The 24,683-nt window shown below is 39.9% G+C and overlaps 1 protein-coding gene across 1 annotated transcript in view; it reads right to left on the minus strand.

Annotated features, from left to right (window-relative positions):
• LOC129619826 (coiled-coil domain-containing protein 162-like) overlaps positions 1-24,683 on the minus strand; it is a 127,611-nt gene that overhangs the window by 97,943 nt on the left and 4,985 nt on the right. The window contains exons 2-6 of the mRNA XM_055535239.1: positions 14,012-14,204; positions 12,108-12,235; positions 5,964-6,164; positions 5,128-5,249; positions 3,420-3,648 (exon numbers count right to left, since the gene is read on the minus strand). Coding sequence (XP_055391214.1) covers positions 3,420-3,648; positions 5,128-5,249; positions 5,964-6,164; positions 12,108-12,235; positions 14,012-14,204 — 873 coding nt within the window. The remainder of the gene's footprint in view (positions 1-3,419; positions 3,649-5,127; positions 5,250-5,963; positions 6,165-12,107; positions 12,236-14,011; positions 14,205-24,683) is intronic.

Raw genomic sequence — 24,683 nt, forward strand, 5'->3', positions numbered from 1 at the left:
ATTTCAAGTATTTTAGTGACCAGTGATAATAATGATAATTTCTTATAAACTCTAATTGAAAGTTTCAAAATTTTCAAGTATTTTCATGTATATTAACTCATTTTTATTTTCACAAGATCCCCATGATTTAGGAATCACAGATACTATTATGTCCATTTTATCAGTTAGGGATCTGAAGCAACACTGAAATTTTCTAAGGTCAGACAACAGTATCAAGAATAAATTTAGTTTTCCTAGTTCCAAGCTGCAGTTCTAGAGTATACCAAGCTGCCTCTTCAGTGCTCCTCTGCTCAAGTCACCCAAGCCTTGGGTGATTTGTGAAGTTACTACATGGTTTTTTAACATCCTCCTGCCTTGGTCACCTCCTCTGCTCTGACATTTTTGCTAGCCTCTAATATACCACTTCCAGCAAGGACCAAGTCTGGGGACCATCTCTAGTCTGTCTTTCCTGGTTTGGCATCCCAAGAGTAGATATACTTATCTACCAAAGGCCTTGCCTATTTAAGGATGCAATTTCTAGACAACTGAAGTCTTCCAAAGTGATAGAGAGATTTATTAATTTCCTGCTTGTCTATTGAGTGCAATACCTGCCCCATTTTCTGTCCCAGTACAAAAGATTAATCTGAATATTTATCATTTCTAGGTCTCAATTTGAAAATATTAAAAAAAATAATTTAAACTGTATGGGAAATTCTCTGGTGGTCCAGTGGTTAGGACTCGGTGCTTTCACTACTGAGGGCCTGGGTTCAATCCCTGGTTGGGGAAACTAAGATTCTGAAAGCCATGCAGTGTGACAATCCATCAATCAATAAAAAATAAAACTGTGTGGCATCAATGAGAGATTAAGTAGGTAGCCCAGATTATTCACTACAATTTTTAAGAGAACTAAAAATACATTTAAAAAATCTGGTATCATAATTGCTGCTGTTTTAGTCATTAAATCACATCTGACTCTTTGCAACCCCACGGACTATAGTGCACAAGGCTCCCCTCTCCATGGAATTTCCCAAGCAAGAATACTGAAATGGGTTGCCATTTCCTTCTCAGGGGATCTTCCTGATCCAGGGATCAAACCTGGGTCTCCTGCATTGGCAGGCAGATTCTTTACTATTGAGCCAACAGGGAAACCCTGGTACCATAATACAGTGTGAAAATAATCCGCAATAAATGGTAGTAGGCTACATGGGTAATAATGTGGGGAAAAATTCTGTTATGAGCCATATTTTACACCACATACTCACTCACACACACATACACACACATGCACACACACTCCAGGTGGAAAACTAAAAGGAGTTAAATATTTTTGAAATAAAGTAAAAACCTTAAGAAGTTAGAATAAAGGAAGACAAATATGAAACATCTGGAGGAAGTTTGGCTTTCTGGATTTAGGATAGAAGAAATCACAAAGGAAACGATAAACAGATTTGACTATATGAAAATAAGTTTCTGTTAAAAATTTAAAAGACAAATTGGGGAAAATAGTTGCAGAAAATATTATGGACAAACGATTAAAGTTTTTTTAAGAAGTGCTCGTGTAAGTGGATAGGAATGATATTAGGATTCCAAGAGAACAATAAACTGAGGGGAAGAATAGAAAATTCATAAAAAATACAGCTAGTATCATGACATTTGGAAGAATATTTAATCTCAACAAAAAGCAAGGGAAGAAAATTAACAGTGTAATGCCACCTTTATATATTATATGCATATATTAGCACAGACATTATATGCTTACACCTAACACTGTAGAGTATTGCAGAACTGGTACCCTTAGACACTATTGGTGGTATTACAGTTTGGCATGACTTTTCTGGAAAGTGATCTGCCAACATGTACCCAAAGACTTAAATTTTGTTTCAGTAAATCCAATTCCAAGAATCTATCCAAAGGAATTGATTCAAAATATGGTAAAATCTGTGAGCATAGAGATGTATCTTATGGAATTTTTAATAATAATAAAACATTGGAAATTACTTGAATGCCCATCGATAGGGAAATGGTTGGATAAATTATCACTCACCGCTTAAAGGAATTTTGTGGTCATAAAGGTTAAGTATAAAGACTATTAGCAACATGGAAGAATATATAATATGAAGCAACTGAGAAAAACAGCAGATAGTATATGAAGGATATGATTAGAAAGAACTATGTAAAATACGTATATAGGAATACTTGAATTCAGAAAAATAATGATTACAAATGCATTTGATTCTACAAATCATGCACAAAGAACCAGCACCAGTGCTTCTCAAATTCTTCCCAAAAGACTGGAGAGGAAAGGACATTTTTAACTCATTTCAGAAGTCCAGTATAGCAACGCGATGGTATCCACACTGATACCAGTGCAAGATGGTGATACTACCAGAACAGAAAACTACAGGCAAATATCCCTTATGAATATCGATGTAAATGTTTCCATCAAAATAGTGGCCAACTGCATTGATCAGCATTTTAAGGAATGATACACCATAACCATGTGCAGGCCTCCTCCTAGCATCATTCTACCACCACTGGGCTCTCAAAGCTAGAACTTCAACTTCCCTTTTGAACCTAAGTAGCACTTTATCTCTACTTTCATAATATCATTTTAACCTGGTATTATAATTATTTGTATATAGCATGTTTCTCAGATCTTCCTCTGTATTTAATCATGTAACCTATAAATAACAAGAAATGTTTTCCTAAAAAAAAAAAAAAAAAAAAAAAACAAATGCATTTGAGTGGTTATATTTAGGGTAATTTTCTGTTTTCCTCTTTTGCTAAAACTCTGAATTCTATTTTTTGATCAACTTAAAATTAATTTAAAATAAAATAAACTTTTGTTTGAACTGGAGAAGATAGGAGGCTGAGATAAACCTGTGGAACAGATATTTTTGGCAGCTGAAGCCTGGACATTTCCTTTATCTTATAGCAAGAACCCACAGAGAGTAAGGTCAAATTAGAAACCCAGGTCTCCTGCATTGCAGGTGGATTCTTTACCAACTGAGCTATCAGGGAAACCCAAGTTAATGGCAGGGCTGAACTTAGTCCTGATTACTGACTCCTCACTCAGTGCTGTCTCTCCTCTACCAGATTTTAGCTCAGGACAAAACAGTACATTTTAGGAAGAGTCTTAGGAAGAAAAAAAATTAATTAAAAAATATATATTGCTAAACTATAACGATCCAGAAAATACTTTCCCCCTACTTGTGTACATTTCCCTTTAAATGATAACTGTAGCAGCACCCCGATAAACTGGAAACGTTGACCAAAATAACAAAAAAAGCCATAAAAATGTTGGCAAGCCCTAGGACTATGATCTATCTCTGGCCAAACAGGAGGGGAATAGAGCCAAACAAAAACAAAGCTAAGTAGTAACATCTGGGAGGAAACATTCTCTTTGCCAAGGACCCACCTAACTCCTTCAGAGAACCTACATCTTTCTGGAGCTGTGCACTGTACCAGGACTGGGGCTTGGCTGGGGTGAGCCACACATCCAGGGCCAGCCGTAGCACGCGTCTCTCCAGCAAGGTGAGGGCACTGGCTGATGTGGGCCTGCAAGTGTGGCGGGCCTCCCTGAGGAGGTGCTCGAGGGCGCTGGGGATACAGGAAGCCAGGCCCAGGGAAGGGTGGAACTCCAGCAGATAAATGTTTTTCAAAGCCGAGCTTAATGAAAAGAAACAATTAATGACAAATTTTACACGATGAAGAACTTAATCTATTTCCAGATCTTATATTTTTCAAGACCAATAAAACACTCTTACAATCCAGGGCATTATAAAAAACTGGAAGCTCAACAGGGCCTTAGAGGCTGTCCAGGGAGCCCATCAGGTTACACAACATGCTTTTTGCTTTAATGTGAACTTTTTTTAAGACATAGTTTACTCTAAAAGCCAGTAAGAATAAGATTCATTGTATGTCACATCGTTATGCTGTATACCTTAAATTTATATATGCGTGGGTGCTAAGCTGCTTCAGATGTGTCCAACTCTTAGCAATGCTATGGACTGTATAGCCCACTATGGGATTCTCCAGGCAAGAATAATGGAGTGAGTTGCCAGGCTTTCCTCCAGGATCTTCCCGACTCAGGGACCGAACATGTATCTCTTATGTCTCCCGCTTTGGCAAGTAGGTTCTTTACCACGATTGCCACTTGGCAAGCTCAAATTTATACAGTGCTGTATGTCAATTGTATCTCAACAAAATAGAAAAAAAAAAAAAATCTAAAATCGTATATGGAAAACCTGTCAACATTTCATTAGCCAAATATTTGAGAACAAGATGACTTCAAAGTGTCTAAATATTAAATAAATACCTTCCATGACTATTTCTATTTTTCACCTGATTCTTTATCCCTTTTTCTTCCCAAAATGATAATGAAGACGGTTTTTAAGTTCTGTATACAACTACTGGAATCATTCATGTTTGCCATAAAAATGTTATATTTTATAAATGAATGAGGGCAGAAAGCGTAAAACACTTGTCTGTGGGTTATTCCTTTGGAAATAAAGGATATAGTATCAGTCAAGTCAAGGGCCTTTCTGTACCTACATAGAAGTAAAGCTCCAGACCAGGCTTGGAGCTTGTCACCAGCTTCTTGGTTCCTCTGTACCCTCAAAGCCTGGAAAGGCACGGTGAGGGTGAATCACACTACATATCAAGGAGGTGACCTTATGTACTCTCTCTGGGTGATGTCAGGAAATTCAATCTACTACTTAAAGGGGTGGGGTGGGGGGGTCACAAGATAAGTCTGCAGAAACCTTTCTGCTGACACTTGCTAGAAAAAAGAAATTCCTTTTTGAAAAATTTTAAGCACATCCATGTTTCATATATGTTGACTTGTATGGCACCTCTAATAAATCCTTTGACAGCATTCTAAGAGCAACTGGGTTTTTTAGGACTTCTCATGGGAATGAAGATTCTGCACCCAGGGGCATAAGTGTAAATTCTGGCCTCCTATTCCTTATTTGCAAAGTGAATCAATATTGAGTTCACAAAGGAATCCCTCTTCTATGCCTTTTATATTTACTTCTCTCATCACCAAATACTCGAGTGGTGCTTTGTAGAACAGTAGTGTACTTAACAGCATACCCTTAAATTATCCAGAAATTAAATGTAAAATGTCTAAAGACAACACCAACTTACCAGCTATTGTTGATGGAAATGAGTTGTTTGCAAATTATGTTAAGGGGAAGTCCAAACGTATTGCTAGCATCTGGACGGCCTTTTTGCCAAAGCCTCTGAACATACTCACGCTGACACTCTATCTAGAAATGTCACATAAAAGTTAAAATTAGAAAAGTTAAACTTTCCCATGGATGTGAGTTATGAGCCTTGGCATGAGAAGAACAGAACATCAGCCCTTTGCATATCTTCATTATTTGACTAATTTTCACCCAGACATGAGTTTTAGGGATTCCCTCACACAGAGACATGGTTGTTTTTTAGTCTGAGGCAAGGATTGGTCAGGAAAAGCAAAGGCAACCAGCTTTAGGCAATCTTAAGAGGCACAAGAAAACTGATTTCTGTAAAATAATTGACTACAAGGAAAAAATTCTAAGCAGGCCTAAAGAACTGCATTAGCTTTTCCCTGGAAATCATAGACTGTGACCATTTCCTGTAGTGTTCTAGAAATAGTTGCAACCTTTTGAAAAACAAATATAATTTTACACATTTAATGTCTTACAAAGGGGTAGGCTTAGTCCTTTCACTATAGATAAACTGTGATTGAATGAAAACAGGTTGTAAATTCTTTGTGGATCATTAAATGTAATTAGGATTGGAAACGTCCCTTTAAGACTGTAGTTATGCTTGGAATTCAACAATGCAAATAAGCTTACAAATAAACATTGTGTACATGCTGTCCTAGGAAACCCAGATTCTGACTTGGTACTGAAAGGAAAATACAGTTTTCAGTTTTGACCTGTGTTTTCCATCCCCTTCCCACATGGAATCTTAAAAAAAAAACCAAATATACTCACGTGCTGGTTGAGGATGCCCCTCACCAGCTGCAGGTGAAGCCTCAGGCAGGTGCATTCCTCTCGGTAGGCCTTAATGAAGTAAGGATGACTGAAGTCAAACCTTGGGCACCTGTGCATGATGTCTGTGATCACTTGTGCTAAGGCAAATCTCTCCTCTGGGTCCAATGCATGCTGGTAGGCTTCAAAGTAACTGTCAAGAAGCTGTAAATAAGGTTTATAGTCAGAGGACAGGGCCCAGCAAAGGAAGAGAGGTGAGCTCCCAACCATTTCCATGCTTTGGAAAGCCCCCCACCATCTATAGGAGAGAGACAGCCCTGCACCTCTGGGTATTGGCCCAGGTGGGCAGCCGCAGCACCAGCGCAGCACAGACCAAGCTAGGGAGGGCGGGGGAAAAAGCACTCGGTGCACCTCTGTCCCCTCTTCCCCTGCTCTCTACACACCAAAGGGGAGTAATAGCACGAATAATACAACATCTAATAATTATAGGTTCCAATGAGACAGTGCATTCGGTGTCACTTCACCCAATACATTTATCTTCAGCACCTTTTCCCACAGACCCACTCTCTTCCCCCTATTTTATTCTATTACCAAAGGTTGGCAAGTAGCCTCCACCCCTCTTCTATATCATCAGCCCCATTTATGACACCTTCTCTTTAATAGCTTGCCTATTTAAGTGTCACATATGTAGAAATGGTGGGGGAGGGGTTAGAATGGCAAGTGGCGGAGGCAAGTCCCCTCTAAATATAAAGGCATTTATTCCAGATCAGACTCCACTAGGAAGGGCCTATGGACAGAACTCTTAAGAGCATCCGAGAAGCTTCTGTTTTACTGGAGTTCACAAGTCTTTTCTAAAAACTGAAGAAGGCTTCCCCACACTAACTGTTGAAGAAACTCAGAAAGATATGCTCTTTCTTTTGTTTTTACATTTGTTTATGTACTTAGGGAATTTCTGTTCTGCGTGTCAATTTTACGTGCGTATAATTAGTCATAGTGCTGGAGAAGGCAATGGCACCCCACTCCAGTACTCTTGCCTGGAAAATCCCATGGATGGAGGAGCCTGGAAGGCTGCAGTCCATGAAGTTGCTGAGTCGGGCACAACAGAGCGACTTCACTTTCACTTTTCACTTTCATGCATTGGAGAAAGAAACGGCAACCCACTCTAGTGTTCTTGCCTGGAGAATCCCAGGGATGGGGAGCCTGGTGGGCTGCCGTCTATGGGGTTGCACAGAGTCGGACACGACTGAAGCGACTTAGCAGCAGCAGCAGCAGCAGTCATAGTGCTAATCAGAAAAAGCTCTTCAGAGTTCACTGGACTGCAATCTCAAACAGATACCTAAGAGCTGATATGCAAGTAGTTCTGAATAATGCAGTTACTCTTTTGGGGTTGTTTTAAAACTTTCATAGGCCTTAGACACACTTACTTTTGGAAACCCTGTCCCATACTATATCAAATATATTAAAACTCATATCCTAATCAATTTTTTTTGTAAAAATGTTAAATGATATTTATAATTTTGCTTTTCAAATTGTTTGGCTATGAGCAATACATTTCATTAATGATGACTGATTTCTGGGTAGTATGTACTTGAGGATTTTTATGAAGTGAGAAAATCTGATCTATAAATTATTTTCACATGTAATGAGATGTTTCTAAGTACTCAAAGTTTTCACATTTTATGGACATGTCATTTAAGCATTTATTGGTATCTATTTTGTATTTTCCTTTTCGTATATCCACGTAATGCATGTTTTCTTTCTCTCAGATAGCACATATATCCAATGGTCCCTGAAAAGCCTTTAGATCTTAAACACTGAGTCTATATCACCTGATGGACAAAATCAACTCTGGCTGAAAGCTTCTGAACTTCTGCTCCCACCAGCCTCACAATGCAATGGATTATTTTCCTCTGCCCATATAATCCAACATCATCCCTCGAGTTTCAGCTCAACATGCCCCTCCTCAGTCTTCTCTTACCTACTCCTCTAATGCAGGCTTCATGTTGCTGAAAGGCCTCAGCTCCTAGGGCGGCTGTAGCACCAAAGACACAGGTGTGCCCAGTGAGTTCATTTAGTTGACAGCAAGGAATGGATTGTTGAGTCTGCAATTTTTGCTAACCTGATAGCCAAGCACACTTTGAGATGCATTAAAGCATTTTTTGTTTCCTTGGGTAGTGGTCTTCCTGCTGGTTTGAGGCCCGGGAGCCAGCCCATTTCTTAACAAACTAAGGAATTTCCTAAAAGGAGATAAAGAGCACCTTTCATTGTGTAGAGTCCATAGCTAGGAATGAAAGACCAGAAAGAACTGAGAGGGTGTAAGCACTGCTTGAATATAGATGGCAATAGCTCAGGAGGAAGTAAAGGAACCCAAGTGGCAATAAAAGCCAGGAGTGTCTCCATCTTGCAATAATAACTCCTGAGGCTCCCAAGAAGGCAAACACTTGAGAATCAATAGAAGCCTAGGAATCAAATATTGCCTTAGCAATAGATGTCCAGTGTCTGAAGGCTATTCAGTGCTAAGGCTCAAGGAGGGAGAGCCTGGGGCACTTTATTTAGCAACCAGTTTTGCAGGATGCACTTTGGGAAACACTGGTCCATGGGAACTTGGGTCAACCTTAGAATACAAAGGATAACACCAGAAGAAGCTAAAAGCTTAGGACACAGAGTGTGCTCCACAAGTTAAAAATTCACACACCTCAGAGTGTGAAATGAAGAAAGGTGCAGATCCCTTGCCTTTAAGTGAGCTTCAGGGAAAATGAAGCCAGCAGAGTGATCTAAATGACCTTATTCCATCCACAGAGCTCTCTACTCTAGAGCAGCATTCAGTTATTAAATAGCAGACGACAAAGCAGAAACAAAAGAGTGATGGGGTAAGAAGGCTGTCACTCAATAGCCTAGGAGAAGATTAAGAAAGAAACAGTAACTTCCCTAAATCATTCTCAATGAATTTAAACCTTTTTGGCTGGACCAGGGCAATCCCAGGAGCTGGTTTATAGAATTTGTATTGCTGTGACCTGCTTTTGTACAATGAGCCCTATTGTTTGGTTATTTGGCAGGGGAAGATTGTGGGGAGGGTTCTTGCTACTGATTCCAATCTGGTGATACCAGGTTGCAGAGGCAGGTGCTAAATTGCCATCATCACTTTGTTGTTGGTAGAATTACCAGGTTTAACAAATAAAAATACAGGTCATCTAATTAAATTTGAATTGCTGATAAACAACTAATACTTTTTTTTTAGTATGTCACAAATATTCTCATATTTTACCTGGCACCCCCAGTTGTTGAGAAGAAAAATTCAGCTCTTTTTAAATTGACAAGTCTTTTTTCAAGCTTTGCCCTCCACCTTCTAAAGCTCTCAGATGGCCCTTTGCATAATTTTATTATGAATTCTTTCTCATCAGGGGTAGGGCCGTGATCTTTACACCTCACAGGTTCTATTTATTATCTGTTTGCTAACTGGCTCATTTCCATTTGAACTCTGGACTGGCATTTGTCTAAGAAGTCTTCCTAGCCTGTCAAATGTCACCTGTGTATGTCAAGGGCCAACTTGCAGGCAAAATAATGTGTGGTGCACACTGATGGTAGGCATCAAATATTGGAGAAAATAGAAAAGAGCCAGAATGAATAATCTCAAACCATACTGTGTTTATAGACATTTTTTTTAACCTAAGCCTCTTTTTATTTCTTGGATTTAAAAAAACTTTTAAAAATAGTACTTTAGGTCAAATGAAAGTGTAAAAGAGAAAATCAGTAACAGACACATCTTGTCACAGAATTTTCTGCCCCCACCCCTCCCTTTTCTTAGTGCTCTAAACACTAATTCAAATTATCCTGAAAATGTGTCCTCTGGTGGCTGTGGAGAGAATTAGCAGTTGGTATAAATGTCACTTAGGAACTGGCACAGCTGATGCCTGGCTTCTGAGTCTCTTAATCCACCTAAACTCATACCAGCTCTATTTTTATGAGCAGTTTATATAATATGGTTACTTGAAGGATTTAAGGCAACCTAATATGTTTGAGCAATTTTTAACGTTAGTGATTCCAATATAGTTAACAATCAAAAACAGCTGAAGACATTTAGCAGTAGAATCAGTACTGGGGGAAATCAATTGTATTCTAGATAAAAGTCTGGTTTATCAATTAAAATTTTGGCAATTTTTGGAATTTGGCAATTTTGACAATTTCTGGAATTCCAGAAATTGTCTTGGAAGGCTACATTTTCCAGGTTTTGGCATAGATAAGTCAGTTTCTATAGGGAACTTATTCTCAGGGTAGAAAGGAGGGAGATTATTTTCAATGGTTGTTTTAAGTTAAAATATTTTCATGTACCATAGAAGAAACTAGTAGACAGCCCTGGTAACTTAGCACAGAATGAACACTAGGCCAAAGTGAGGAGAAATTGGTTTGTTTCTTTATTACTCTCTGCCTTTCTGTTCTTCTCTATCATCAAGTCCTCCATAGGAGGCCTAGAAGAACTGAAAACAGAGGTGGGGAAAGCACAGAAAAGGGGTACTGCCTACAACTCACGTCTGGACCAATAAACATGTCGAGTTTGAGGATTTTGTATTACTTACACTTAATGCAGCCTCTCCAGTTTCTATACTATGAGGCTAAATCTCCCATTTCCTCAGTTGATCACAGTGAGCTTCTAATTGACAGATCAAGTGTCCAGATGCACACTCGAGAGGTCAGTTGTCTTTGGAAAGAGGAACAATTTTCAAAGCTACGGCTTGCACCCTGTAAGTCTAGCCAGTTGTTTTCCAAAATTGGATGATCTACATCTCCATGAGTAACAGACCAGAGGGTAGATGAAATAGTAAAACCCTCTACTAGAAAAACAATTCAAAGAAAACATTTCCCCCTCCACATCCTCTTACCACATCACACTGCCCTGTGACCTGGTTTCCACCTCTGCGGCTCTTTGAGAGAGTCCTACAAAGTTAACAATGACTGCCTGATGGCTAACCCCACTGTCTGGTTGTTAGGACTCACATTTCTTCATGTTTCAGCTGTTCTCCACACAGGTAATCATCGTCTCCTAATTAAGATTCTTTTCTTTCTGTGGGCTTTCCTAATGCTATCTTTTTCTTTTTGCTGCAGTCTCTTTGGCTACTCCTTGTTCCTCTCATGGACTCTTGTCCCATGACCTTCCCCTTAAATGTAAGTGTTCCCAGGGACCCGTTTCAGACATCTCTTTACCTACTCATTTTGATACATTACTATGATTTGACTTCCATCTTTATATCTCAGCTCATACCTGCTCCTGAACTTCAAACCTACAACTCCCATAAAACATTCATGCATACATGTTAAGTTGCTTTAGTTGTGTCCAACTCTGTGACCCTATGGGCTGTAGCCTGCCAGGCTCCTCTGTTCACGAGATTCTCTCGGCAAGAATACTGGAGTGGGTTGCCATGCCCTCTCCTCCAGGGGATCTTCCCGATCCAGGGATCAAACCCATGTCCCTCAGGTCTCCTGCATTAGCAGACAGATTCTTTACCACTAGTGCCACCTGGGAAGACATTCACACCTGGGTTTTAGCAAACTCTCCTCACATGCCTTGTGTCCTAGACTCAAAAAAATGTTCCCCTCTAAAGAGGCCCCTCTTCTTTCATTCTGTTTCAGTCGACAGCCTCTTCCCTGAGCCTGAGGAAGTCATTTTAATTCCACCCTCATTCTCTCATGCCAACATCTAGTCTTCAAATCCTGTCATTTCCATTTCTGGAAATCCTTGCCCAACTGCTCTCACCCACCCACATGTGGCCTACCCTTCTAAAGACCATAATAAGGTCTGTCGGTTTGTCTGCATTTAGCAACGTGAGGCCTGTCCCTGACAGCACAATGAACATGAATGGAATCATCACACATTCTCACTAAAAGCATACACGTCATTAAAGGGCCTAAATTATCCAGCCCTCTAACAAATTTCCCTTAAGCTGAAGCCATATCCTTCACATTTTGTTTTTTGTAACAAAGAACCACAGTAAAGAACATAAAATTGATTATATACTTACAACTAGCTAAGATTCTTAAAATACTTATTCACTTCATTGGGAGTTGCCCTAAAAGACCCATGGGGTTTAAAAAAATACATTGGGTTTTATAAGAATGTTTTTAATAGGTGTTTTGTTTTCTAGGCAAAAATACCTGGCGCTTGCTTTCTAGAAAAGTTGCTTCCCAAGTCCACATGTCATACAGCACAGCAAATCTGTCCACACCTGCATGGGTCCATCCCCAGTCCTGGTCAATATGTGACTTGCTGCCCTCTTTGTGACCTGGGAGAGAAAAAGAGGAAAATGATTAGAGACAGGCCTCACTACAGAGGTATTCCTAGTAGAAATGGAGCCCTCAGATTGTCAGCTCCCTCTCAGGAATGAAAACACTAAATGGGTAACTGGGATTCCTAAGAATTGGCTAAAGAGATGTGGGCAAGACTAGGTAGGTCTTAAGTTCATACTTGCTGACTTCTAGATCAACAGAGGTTTTTGTTTTTACTTTTAAAAGACTAATTTTAGAAATATAAACCAAAATTCAGTTAACATGAAAGATTTACTAAAATCTCCTCAAACCTGTAATTTAAAAGCAAAACATATATTTCTCCTCTGTAAAAACAGGTTCCTGGTGGTTTAACAACAAACCTAGTTTAAACTGCTGTATCAATTGATGCCAACTAAGTCAAAAATTTTCAGGGAAATTTCTAAGGTATTTCTTAATTGTGCTAATTACTAACTTAAATCATTAAGGGTAACCATTGCCATTATTCAGCTAAAATATTTTCCCACTAAAGTACTGTAAGTTTTCATTGTCAGCATTATTATTGCTTAAAATTTTAAGCAGTCTGTTTCAGAATAAAATATTAAAAAGCAAGGGATTTTCAGGTTTAGTGATTATCAAGTATATGATGGGTACTGAACAACAGAAAGCCATTGGCCAGGAATTTCTCCAGCAGCAGTTGGGAAATCATTTCACAATGAGTGACCGTATACTCACTAGCTCAGTGAGACCTGCTCATGTGACTAAGTATTTCAGTCAAAGTAAGTTCTTAGTAGCTAAACACAGTCGCATCATATTATAAATTAACATCAGCAAAAATGAGGCATTGGTATGTAGGATCACCAGTAAAGATAAAAGCTAAAAGTTGAAATTAGGTGCCCTGGAATGTTGGATGCATCACTGCATCCCATGATTCAGATCCCAAATGGTCTGTGGCAAAGGGAGGACAAAGAATTCAAACTAATACTAAATTAATTCTGTCTGGGATCTGAAAGGTTAACTGTCAAACATTCTTGGAAAAAATTTTTATAATAATACGAACATGAATTATCCTTAAAGTCTACATATATTACAAAATAGCACAATCTCTTGCTAAATTTCCCTCTAGGTGTTGCAATTCATCTAGAAACTCTAATTTCTTTTCAAATGGAATACTAACTAATGGCATCATATTATTCCAAAAGGAATATTCTTACCTCATTGGTTTCTAAAACTGGATAAATTTGAGTGATGCCAAAAGAAAGAGAGAATACAGATTATGGGTTATTTGATTACACTGACTAATGCTTTCTCCCTCTGGGGCTTGTCTGACATTTTCCTAGCCAGGTCTTCTTGCATCCTGGTGGTTTTTTGTTAGGAACTCAGAAATATCTCTGCTTCTAACTGCGGTTTCCCCAAGGTCAATCATTTCTTTTTTTGTCACTTAGAAAAAAAAGTCATTAATTTCACTTGCTTACTTTGCTTCCCTCAGGGCCCTGCACCTACTACTTACGTAATGCAGAAATGCTACTGGACAACAAGTAGAGTCTAAACAATAATAAGAACTATAACCAAGTTACAGTTTCCAACAAATGGGGGACTTGAGCTGGAAACAAAACTTTATCTTTTCTAGAGTGGTGTGTGTTGGGGAGGTATAAATGCTTATTGAATTTTCCAATACTATTATACATGTGTTTATATTTTGAGGTGGGAGGTGTTAAATAGAGCCCTTAGCGTTTTTTGTTCGTTTGGATAGGTTGATTTTTGTCTGGTTGATTTTTAAAAATCTGACTTCTGACCTTTTTCTCTCTCAATGTAATGGCTGGCCACAAGCAGCAGTTCTGTCTCTAGGTCCTTCAGACCACTCAAGGCTTCATCATACATGACATACACTCCTTGCTGGTCCTGGGTGTGGATGTAACCAGCACCCATACTGTAGTACTCATCCTGGTTCTCCACTTCTGAGAACTCCATGAATTGGATGCTCTGGACCTGGGAAAGAAAGCCAAGCCTGGAAGTTACCAGAACAGGGAGAGCAATATTTTGCCAGCTCAAATGGACAAAATGGCAGGCTTCCGTTCCCACACAGGGCTGTCAGCATGGAGCTGTAGACATGATGAATGCATAAAGAGCTAGCTATATATAGGGAAAAAGATAACAACAAAGAATGTCAGGGAAGAGTAGTTCCTAAGATGGATAGATTAACCAGTTGATTAAATTTTATAATTAATTCAGGATTATCTGGGAAAAGGTAGACAATACAGCCAAGGGATAAAGGTGGTCTCTGAAGCCAGAGTGCCTGTGTTTAGGTCCTGGGGCTTCCCAGGTGGTGCTAGTGGTAAGAGAACCCGCCTGCCATTGCAGGAGGTGTAAGAGACATGGGTTCGATTCCTGGGTTGGAAAGATCCCCTGGATCTTGGATTGCATGGCAATCCACTCCAGTATTCCTCCCCCCACCCCACAACAGATTTCAAACTATATTAGAAAGCTATAGTAATCAAAACAGTATGACATTGTCATAAAAAAATTGGATAAATGAAACAGAATATAGAGCCAAGAAATAAACCAACACATATATGGCCAATTAATTTGCCACAAAAGAGGCATTAATATACAATAAGATAAGGACAATCTCTTTAGTTCTTTTTTCCTTTTTGGGAAAAATGAACAGCCACATGCAAAAGTATTAAACTGGACCATTATTTTATATTATATATAAAAATTTACTCAAAATAGATTAAAGACTTAAATGTAAGACTAGAAACCATAAAATTCTAATAAAAAACATATATGGTAAACTCCTCGTTATCACACTTGGCAATATTTTTTACATCTGGCTCCAATAGTAGTGGGAACAGAATAAATACATGATTTAAAAAAAATTTTTTTAATGAAGAATGTGAAATCAGTGAAAAGAACATTTTTTTTTTGACAAGAAATACAATTTATTATTTGCTTGCTTCTCTGAGGGCTCACCACGTGGCATAAGGTGCCACATGATACCCAGATTAAAAGCATGGCTTTGGTGGTTGGGGCTCTAAGTAAGAATAGTAAATTCATCTTCATCATCATGTATGCATGCATGCTCAGTCGTGTGCAACTCTTAGCAACCCCATGGACTGTAGCCAACTAGGCTCCTCTGTCCATGGGATTCTCCAGGCAAGAATACTTGAGTGGGCTGCCATTCCTATCCATGGCCACTCCAGTATTCTTGCTTGGAGAATCCCATGGACAGAGGAGCCTGGCAGGCTACAGCATTTAGGGTCACAAAGATTCTGACACGATTGAAGCGATTGACCACACATGCACTCTGCCAGAACCTCACTTTAAGCAAGTCACTTAGACTTTAGACTCCATTTCTTCATCTATCACACGGGGACAGTGGAGACACTAAAAGGTTTGTTGCATATGATACCATATGTGTATGTATGGCCTCACATGTATATGAGGCCCTTGAGATCTATAATCAGCTATTTCTCTTAATCTTATAAATACTTCTAAAATGCATTAACACAATCTCATGACTTGGTGTCCTCCTAAAATTCATGTCCACTTGAAACTTGTGAATGTGGCCTTATTTGGAAATAGTCTTTGAAGATGTACACAAGTTAAGATGGGGTCATACTGGATTAAGGTGAGCCTCAGTCCAATGACTAGTGTTCTTATAAAAAGGAAATTTGGAAACAGACACATAGGAGAGAAGGCCACATGAAGACAGAGGCAGAGACTGGAGTAATGCATCTACAAGCCAAGGAACACCAAGGATTGCTGACAACTACCAGAAGCCAGAGAGGTAATGAGGATTTTCCCCTGGGGCCTTCAGAGACAGCATGGTCCTGCTGACACCTTGATTTTGGACTGTTTCCAGAATCGTAAGAGAGTAAATTTCTCTCTCAGCTGTTGTGAGCCACTCACTTTGTGGTACTTTGTTATGGCAACCCTAGGAAACTAACACAAGTTTTGAGTTAGTCCAATCATAATCTTATTTTTAGATGACCAAGGGCCTATTGCTTCCTGAGTATCATTATTCTCATAATAACTCTCATAATTTCAAACTCCTCTACCCTGTTCCCCACTCCCAATGTCCAGCCATCCCTCAGTCTCAGCTGATGCCCTCCACTTCTCCATTCACACACAAACCCACCATGCTTGCCACCCCCTTACTGCTCCCTCTGCTCTGTAGGGGCCTATTACAGTCCCCTTCACTAAGGTCATTCCCTCCCGCTCTGAAGCATCTCTTCTCCTTGGACATCTAATTCATCTCAACCAAAGATTTCCCAACTGACACTGATACATGCTCCTGGCCCTCTTATTTTAAAATATCCTCATACCCTTCCCAGGTTCCACCTTATGTCCCTCCTTCTCACAGTCCAACCCCTCCTAAAACATCATCTGTCTCCTTCTCCTTACCTCCTACTCCTCATCCATCTAGCTCCTGTCTCCATCAAGCCACCCGAACCAATTTTACAAAGACCAACAATGACCATCCAGCAGACTTTCTATAGTCATCTTTATGTAATCTCTCAGGAAGATTGGACATGGTTTAGCATTCCCTGCTTATTGACCCACTTTCTGTGTTGGCATTCTGGGACTCCACATTTTCCTTGTTATCACCAATTTTTCAGCCATTTCTTCTTTATCAGGTCATCAAATAGTGGCCCACACTCAAGCTCCTAGGACTTCCATCTTTTCTTCCAATAGTCCTTCACTTGGAGATTGTACACTTTCACAGCTGAGATAACCATCTTTAGACCATTTGCTCCCCAGTTTATATCTCCAATCCAGACCTCCTAGAATTCCAGACCCACATATCCAATTATCTATTTAACATCTGTTCCTGGGCATCTCAAAAGCCCCTCAAATTTAACATGATCATGAACCTAGGCCACCTCCAGCTTCCCCACTTAGTAAACAGCACCACCACCCATCTACTTCCTCTAGCATGAATCATTCCAGATGTCTCTTTCTATCTCACCCTACATGTCCAATCTATCACTAAGTCCTGTTGATTTTACTTCCTATGTCTCAAATCTATCCAACTGCATCGACACCACCCACCACCCTAGTCCAAGCTGTCACCATCTGGCACTAGAACTAGTCCAGCAGCTTCTAAACTGGTTTAGCCTGTTAAATGGTCTGTCCACTTTCCTTCTGGCATGGGCTTTTTCTCCCCTCCATTTTATTCACTACTAGCAGAGGATCTTTTAGAAATGGAGCTTAGATTATGTTATCCATTCTCCCCTTTAACATCTAAAGCCTCTAAAGGCTTCCCATTGCTCATAGTACAAAACAAAACTCCATAAAAGGACCTACATGGTCTGCTCCCTGCCTATCTCTTTCCAGTGGTTTTGAACCAAATGTGATTTTGCCCTCAGAGGACATTTGGCCATGTCTGGAGACTTTTTTGGTTATTATAACTTAGGGGAAGTGCTACTGGCATCCAGTGGGTAGAGGCCAGGGATGCTTCCAAATATTCCACAGTGCACAAGACAGTCTCTCACAACAAAGAATTATCAGGCCCAAAATGTCAATAGTGCCAACGTTGAGAAACCTTGGGTTACTTTTGTTTTGTACCGCTTTCCACCTGGATTACTGTGTCCCAGCCATTCATGTATTCTTTTGATTTCCTCTGGGTACCGTGCTTCTCTGGCCACAGGTCCTTTGCACAGACTACGTATTCTTTCTTTGTGGAATTGCCAGACATCTGGTGCTCAGTTGCTCAGTCATGTCCAATTCTTTACGACCTTATGGACTGCAACAAACCAGGCTTCCCTGTCCTTCACTATCTCCCAGAGTTTGCTGAAACTCATGTCCATTGAGTTGGTGAGGCCATCCAACCATCTTATCCTCTGTCGTCCCCTTCTCCTCCTGCCTTTAGTCTTTCTCAGCATCAGGGTCTTTTCCATGAGTCAGTTCTTCACATCAGGTGGCCAAAGTATGGGACTTCAGCTTCAGCATCAGTCCTTCCAACGAATATTCAGAACTGATTTCCTTTAGGATTGACTACCTTGATCTCCTTGCTATCCAAGGGACTCTCAAGAGTCTTCTCCAGCACCACAATTTGAAGACATCAATTCTTCCACATTCAGGCTTTTCTATTGTCCAGTTCTCACATCCATACATGGCTATTGGAAAACCATAGCTTTGACTATATGGACCTTTGTAGGCAAAGTAATGTCTCTGCTTTTTAATATGCTGTCTAGGCTTGTCATAACTTTTCTTCTAAGAAGCAAATATCTTCTAATTTCATGGCTGCAGTCACCTTCCACAGTGATTTTGGAACCCAAGAAAATAAAGTCTGTCACTATTTTCATTGTTTCCCCATCTATTTGCCATGAAGTGATGAAACTGGATGCCATGATCTTAATTTCTTGAATGTTGAGTTTTAAGCCAGCTTTTTCAGTCTCCTCTTTCACCTTCATCAAGAGGCTCTTTAATTCCTCTTTGCTTTCTGCCACAAGCATGGTATCATCTGCATATCTGAGGTTATTGATATTTCTCCCGGCAATCTTGATTCCAGCTTGTGATTTATCCAGCCTGGTATTTCACATGATGTCCTCTACATGTAAGTTAAATAAGCAGGGTGACAATATACAGCCTTGATATACTCCTTTCCCAATTTGGAACCAGTCTGTTGTTCCATGTCTGGTTCTAACTGTTGCTTCTTGACCTGCATACAGGTTTCTCAGGAGGCAGGTAAGGTAGTCTGGTATTCCCATCTCTTTCAGAATTTTCCACAGTTTGTTGTAATCCACATAGGCAAAGGTTTTAGCGTAGTCAATGCAGCAGATGTTTGTGTTTTTTTTTTATTCCCTTGCTTTTTCTATGATTCAAGATATTGGCAATTTGATCTCTGGTTCCTCTGCCTTTTCTAAATCCAGCTTGTACAGCTGGAAGTTCTATGTTCCTACACTTTTGAAGCCTAGCTTGATGGTATTTGAACATTACTTTGCTACCATGTGAAATGAGTGAAACTGTATGGTAGTTTGAACATTCTTTGGTATTGCCCTTCTTTGGGATTACAATGAAAACTGACCTTTTCCAGTCCTGTGGCCACTGCTGAGTTTTCCAAATTTGCTGGCATAGTGAGTGCAGCACTTTCACAGCATCATCTTTCAGGATTTGAAATAGCTCAACTGGAATTCCATCACCTCCACTAGTTTGTTTGTAGTGATGCTTCCTAAGGCCCACTTGACTTCACACTCCAGGATGTCTGGCTCTAGGTGAGTGATCACACCATTGTGGTTCATTAAGACCTTTTTTGTATAGTTCTTCTGTGTATTCTTGCCACCTCTTCTTAATATCTTCTGCTTCTATTAGGTCCATACTGTTTCTGTCCTTTATTTTGCCTATCTTGCATGAAATATTCCCTTGTTATCTCTAATTTTCTTGAAGAGATCTCTAGTCCTTCCCATTCTATTGTTTCCCTCTATTTCTTTGCATTGTTAACTTAAAAAGGCTTTCTTATGTCTCCCTCTATTCTCTGGATCTCTGCATTCAGATGGGTATGTCTTTCCTTTTCTCCTTTGTCTTTCACTTCTCTTTTCTCAGCTATTTGTAAGGCCTCCTCAAACAATCATTTTGCCTTTTTGCATTTCTTTTTCTTGGGGATGGTTTTGATCACTGCCTCCTGTACAATGTTATGAACCTCTGTCCATAATTCTTCAGGCACTCTGTTTACCAGATCTAATCCATTGAATCTGCTTATCACTTCCACTGTATAATCATAAGGGATTTGATTTAGGTCATATCTGAATGGCCTAGTAGTTTTCACTACATTCTTCAAATAAGTCTGAATTTTGCAATAAGGAGTTCATGATTTGAGCCACAGTCAGCTCCCAGTCTTGTTTTTGCTGACTGTATAGAGATTCTATACAGAAAAAACCATGGTTTTTCCTGTGGTCATGTATGGATGTGAGAGTTGGACTGTGAAGAAGGCTGAGCACCGAGGAATTGATGCTTTTGAACTGTGGTGTTGGAGAAGACTCTTGAGAGTCCCTTGGACTGCAAGGAGATTCAACCAGTCCATTCTGAAGGAGATCAGCCCTGGGATTTCTTTGGAAGGAATAATGCTAAAGCTGAAACTCCAGTACTTTGGCCACCTCATGAGAAGAGTTGACTCATTGGAAAAGACTCTGATGCTGGGAGGGATTGGGGGCAGGAGGAGAAGGGGACGACAGAGGATGAGATGGCATCACTGACTCGATGGAGGTGAGTCTCAGTGTACCCCGGGGGTTGGTGTTGGACAGGGAGGCCTGGCGTGCTGAGGTTCATGGGGTCACAAAGAGTCGGACACGACTGAGCGACTGATCTGATCTGATAAAGATTCTTTATCTTAGGCTACGAAGTATATAATCAGTTTGATTTCGGTATTGACCATCTGGTGATGTCCATGTGTAGAGTTGTCTCTTGTGTTTTTGGAAGAGGGTGTTTGCTATGACCAGCACCTTCTCTGGGTAAAACTCCGTTAGTCTTTGTCCTGCTTCGATTTGTACTCCAAGGCCAAACTTAATTGTCATTCCAGGTATCTCTTGACTTCCTACTTTTGCATTCTAGTCCCCTGTGATGAAAAGAATATCTCTTTTTTGGTGTTAGTTCTAGGAGGTCTTGTAGATCTTCATAGAACCATTCAACTTCAGCTTCTTCAGCATTATTAGTTGGTGCATAGACTTGGATTACTGTGATATTGAATGGTTTGTCTTTGAAACAAACCAAGATCATTTTGTTGTTTTTGAGATTGCATCCAAGTACTGCATTTTGAACTCTTTTGTTGACTATGATGGCTATTCCATTTCTTCTAAGGGATTATTCCCACAGTAGTAGACATAATGGTCATTTGAATTAAATTCACCTGTTCTGGTCCATTTTAGTTCATTGATTCCTAAAATGTCAATGTTCACTCTTGCCACCTCCTGTTTGATCACTTCCAATTTACCTTGATTCATGGGCCTAGCATTCCAGGTTCCTATGCAATATAGTTCTTAATAGCATCAGACTTACTTTCACCACCAGACACATCCACAACTGGGCACTGTTTCCGCTTTGGCTCAGCCTATTCATTCCTTCTGGAGCTATTTCTCTGCTCTTCTCTAGTAGCATACTGGACAACTACTGACCTAGGGGGCTCATCTTTCAGTGTCATATCTTTTTGCCTTTTCATACTGTTCATGGGGTTCTCAAGGCAAGAATGCTGGAGTGGTTTGCCATTCCCTTCTCCAGTGGACCACATTTTGTCAGAACTCTCCACCATGTCCTGTCCATCTGGGGTGACCCTACACAGCATGGCTCATAGTTTCATTGTTAGGCAAGGTTGTGGTCCATGTGATCAGCTTGGTTAGTTTTCTGTGATTGTGGTTTTCATTCTGTCTCCCCTGTGATGGATGAGGATAAGAGGCTTGTGCAAGCTTCCTGACTGGGGAGGACTAACTGGGGGAAAACTTGGTCTTGTTCTGGTGAGCAAGGCCATGCTCAGTAAATCTTTAATCCAATTTTCTGCAGATGGGAGGAGCTGTGTTCCCTCCCTGTAGTTTGGCCTGAGCCAGACTATGGTAGAGACAATGGCAATGGCAACCTCCTTCAAAAAGACTTATCCAGCATGCTGGGACTCCCAGGACTGTTGCAGTCAGTGCCCTTGACCCTATTCCAGGCTACTGTTGAACAATATCTCTGCCAGAAACTCCCAACCATACACAGGCAAGTTTGGCTCAGTCTCTTGTGGGGTCACTGCTCCTTTCTCCTGGGTCATGTATGCACAAGATTTTGTTTGTGCCCTCCAAGAGTTTCTGTTTCTCCAGTCCTTGGAAGTTCTGTAATCAAATCCTGCTGACCTTCAGAGTCAGATTCCCTGGGGATACTCAGTCCCTTTTCCAAATCCCCAGGTTGGGAAGTCTGTTGTGTGGCTTAGAACTTTCACAGCAGCATGAGAACTTCTTTGGTATAACTGTTCTCCAGTTTGTGAGTTGCCCCCACCCCCGCCCCCACCCTGGCGCCTCCCCGGTGGCTTTACAGTGGTGCTAACAGTGATCTCCTTTAAGAGGACTTATGCCACACGACGTGCCTCCCAGGACTGCTGTTGCTAGAGCCTCTGTCTCCATGGCAGACCACTGCTGACTCATACCTCCACAGAAGACCTTTAAACACTCAAAGGCAGGTGTGGCTCCATCTCTTGTGGGAGTCAATGCTCCCTTTCCTTGGTCCTGGTGCACACAAAGTTTTGTTTGTGCCCTCCAAGCATCTCTGGCTGGTATGTGATTGCACCCCTTCTACCATCTTGTTGCAGCTTCCCTTTGCCCTTGGTCATAGGATAGCTGGTCATATGATATAATTGCTAGACATAAGATAGTTCTATTTTTAATTTTTTGAGGAACCACCATACTGTTTTACACAAGCAGTTGTACCACTTTACATTACCACTAACCCTGGTGGCTCAGAGGGTAAAGCGTCTGCCTACAATGCAGGAGACCCAGGTTCGATCCATGGGTCAGGAAGATCCCTGGAGAAGGAAATGGCAACCCACTCCAGTACTCTTGCCTGGAAAATCCCATGGACTGAGAAGCCTGGTAGGCTACAGTCCATGGGGTCACAGAGTCGGACACAACTGAGTGACTTCACTTTCACTTTCAACAATACACAAGAGTTATGATTCCTTAACATCCTTACCAACATTTGCTATTTTATATATATATATATATATATATATGTATTTTTTTCTTAGTTGTTATATTCACGAGTCATTTAAACTATGGAACCAATGGGTCCCAATCTTTTATTCCCTATCTATTCATTCTTATAAAAACTTTGTTCAGTAATCAGTTGTTGGGTAGAATCCATTTATCTATAAATTTTAAGCACTCATTACATGCTGGCTCTCAGAAGATGTATCTTTTACTTTTTGTAAACAGGGCAGATGATTACTGATGTTGATGGATAATTGTCAGTATCAGAAAGGTGGATGGAGTGTACTCTGTGGGCCCTTTCAATACTCTCGCTCTGTATCAGTTTTTATGTCCTGCTTAAGTACACCAGGTAATTAAATATTTAAAGTCCCCGAAAAGACTCCTCTTTAATGAGTTGCTCATTCAATTATAGATTTTTAAATATTCAAGCTGGAACTCAGATATATTCTAATAAGTAAAACTAGGACCATTTCTAAATAATAGCTATGGTTCATAATATTCCATCAAGAAGATATTTTATTGTTAAACATTTTTCTGGTATGTGGTTGCTTTTGGTTTACTTTTTTACTATTCTTTTAGGCAAAAACTTTTTGATAATTAGGAGCTTCCTTTGTCTAGGAGTGCCAAAAGTGAACATATTGTTTTTTGTGAAATGATAGGTACCAGTGGAAAACAGAAATGCTGCTGAGAAAACTACATGTAACATATTAAACAGTTCGCTTAGATTTACATGTTGACTTCTATTGGCATTTAGCTCCTAAAGCCTGTTATGCAAAATGAATTCTTCTCTGAGGAAAACAAGGGACAACTTAATATGGTATGCTGCACCCACTTCACTGGAAAAGACCTTTCTTTCTCAGTGTCCTTGTACAGTACAATTTTCTGAGCTGTTAAAGAAATGGCAACTGGATTAAGTTCTAAAGCTGATGGAAAGCAATAACAGAGTCAAGACACTGACCCTAATACTACCAGCTATTTAAATGGTCTCATTTTCCCCCACTTTCCCTATACCCAATTCATTGTTTGAGCCTTTTAGATAGACATACATATTTTTCCCTTTCCCTCCCTGTGTCTGAAATGTATGCTTGTGTCCATAGAAGATGAACCTGAAGACCAGATGGCCAAATTACCTTATGTAGAGTTATGGTTCAGTCATTATAATATTTCCTTTTTATTTTAGTTTCTTCCATGGCTATGTAGAAGACCTTCCTTCTAATGCTTTTTGTGTTGTATAAAGTTGATCCTTCAATATTATTCTTGGAGGAGTGGCAAGAAAAGGAAGGCACTAATTACCTGTTTGGCTAAGGTATAATTTGACCTTTGGGATAATTTATATGCTTTTAAGTCTGCAAATTTACTGATGCCAAGGTGACTATTTGAGTATAGTAGTTATAGGAAAATTGGTGGCCATCATTAACTCTTTTCACTATACTGGTTTCTGCTATCACTTGTTAACAAAAAGTTTAGGCCTTTTGGAAATGCAGACAACACTTCTCTGATTCACTTGCCTTTTTCTAAATCATCTTTTCATTAATTTCAAATAATAAACAGTACTACTACTAATAATAATATTAATACAGTCTAAGAACTCATCAAACTTTGTTCGGTGAATGACTCAATCTTTAGGGTCAATATTTTAAATCTTTTAAAAGGAAAACAAAAAATATCTCCTAGTCTCCACCTCACTTGTAGAGTATAACACCTTATCAAAACTATTTTTTTTTTCTGAATTTGAACAGTATGATAGACTCTGCAAAGCACTTTCATTTACATAGACTTTTTGTGACCTCACAAC

This window comes from Bubalus kerabau, chromosome 9 (assembly GCF_029407905.1).
Source record: "Bubalus kerabau isolate K-KA32 ecotype Philippines breed swamp buffalo chromosome 9, PCC_UOA_SB_1v2, whole genome shotgun sequence".
NCBI lineage: Eukaryota > Metazoa > Chordata > Mammalia > Artiodactyla > Bovidae > Bubalus > Bubalus kerabau.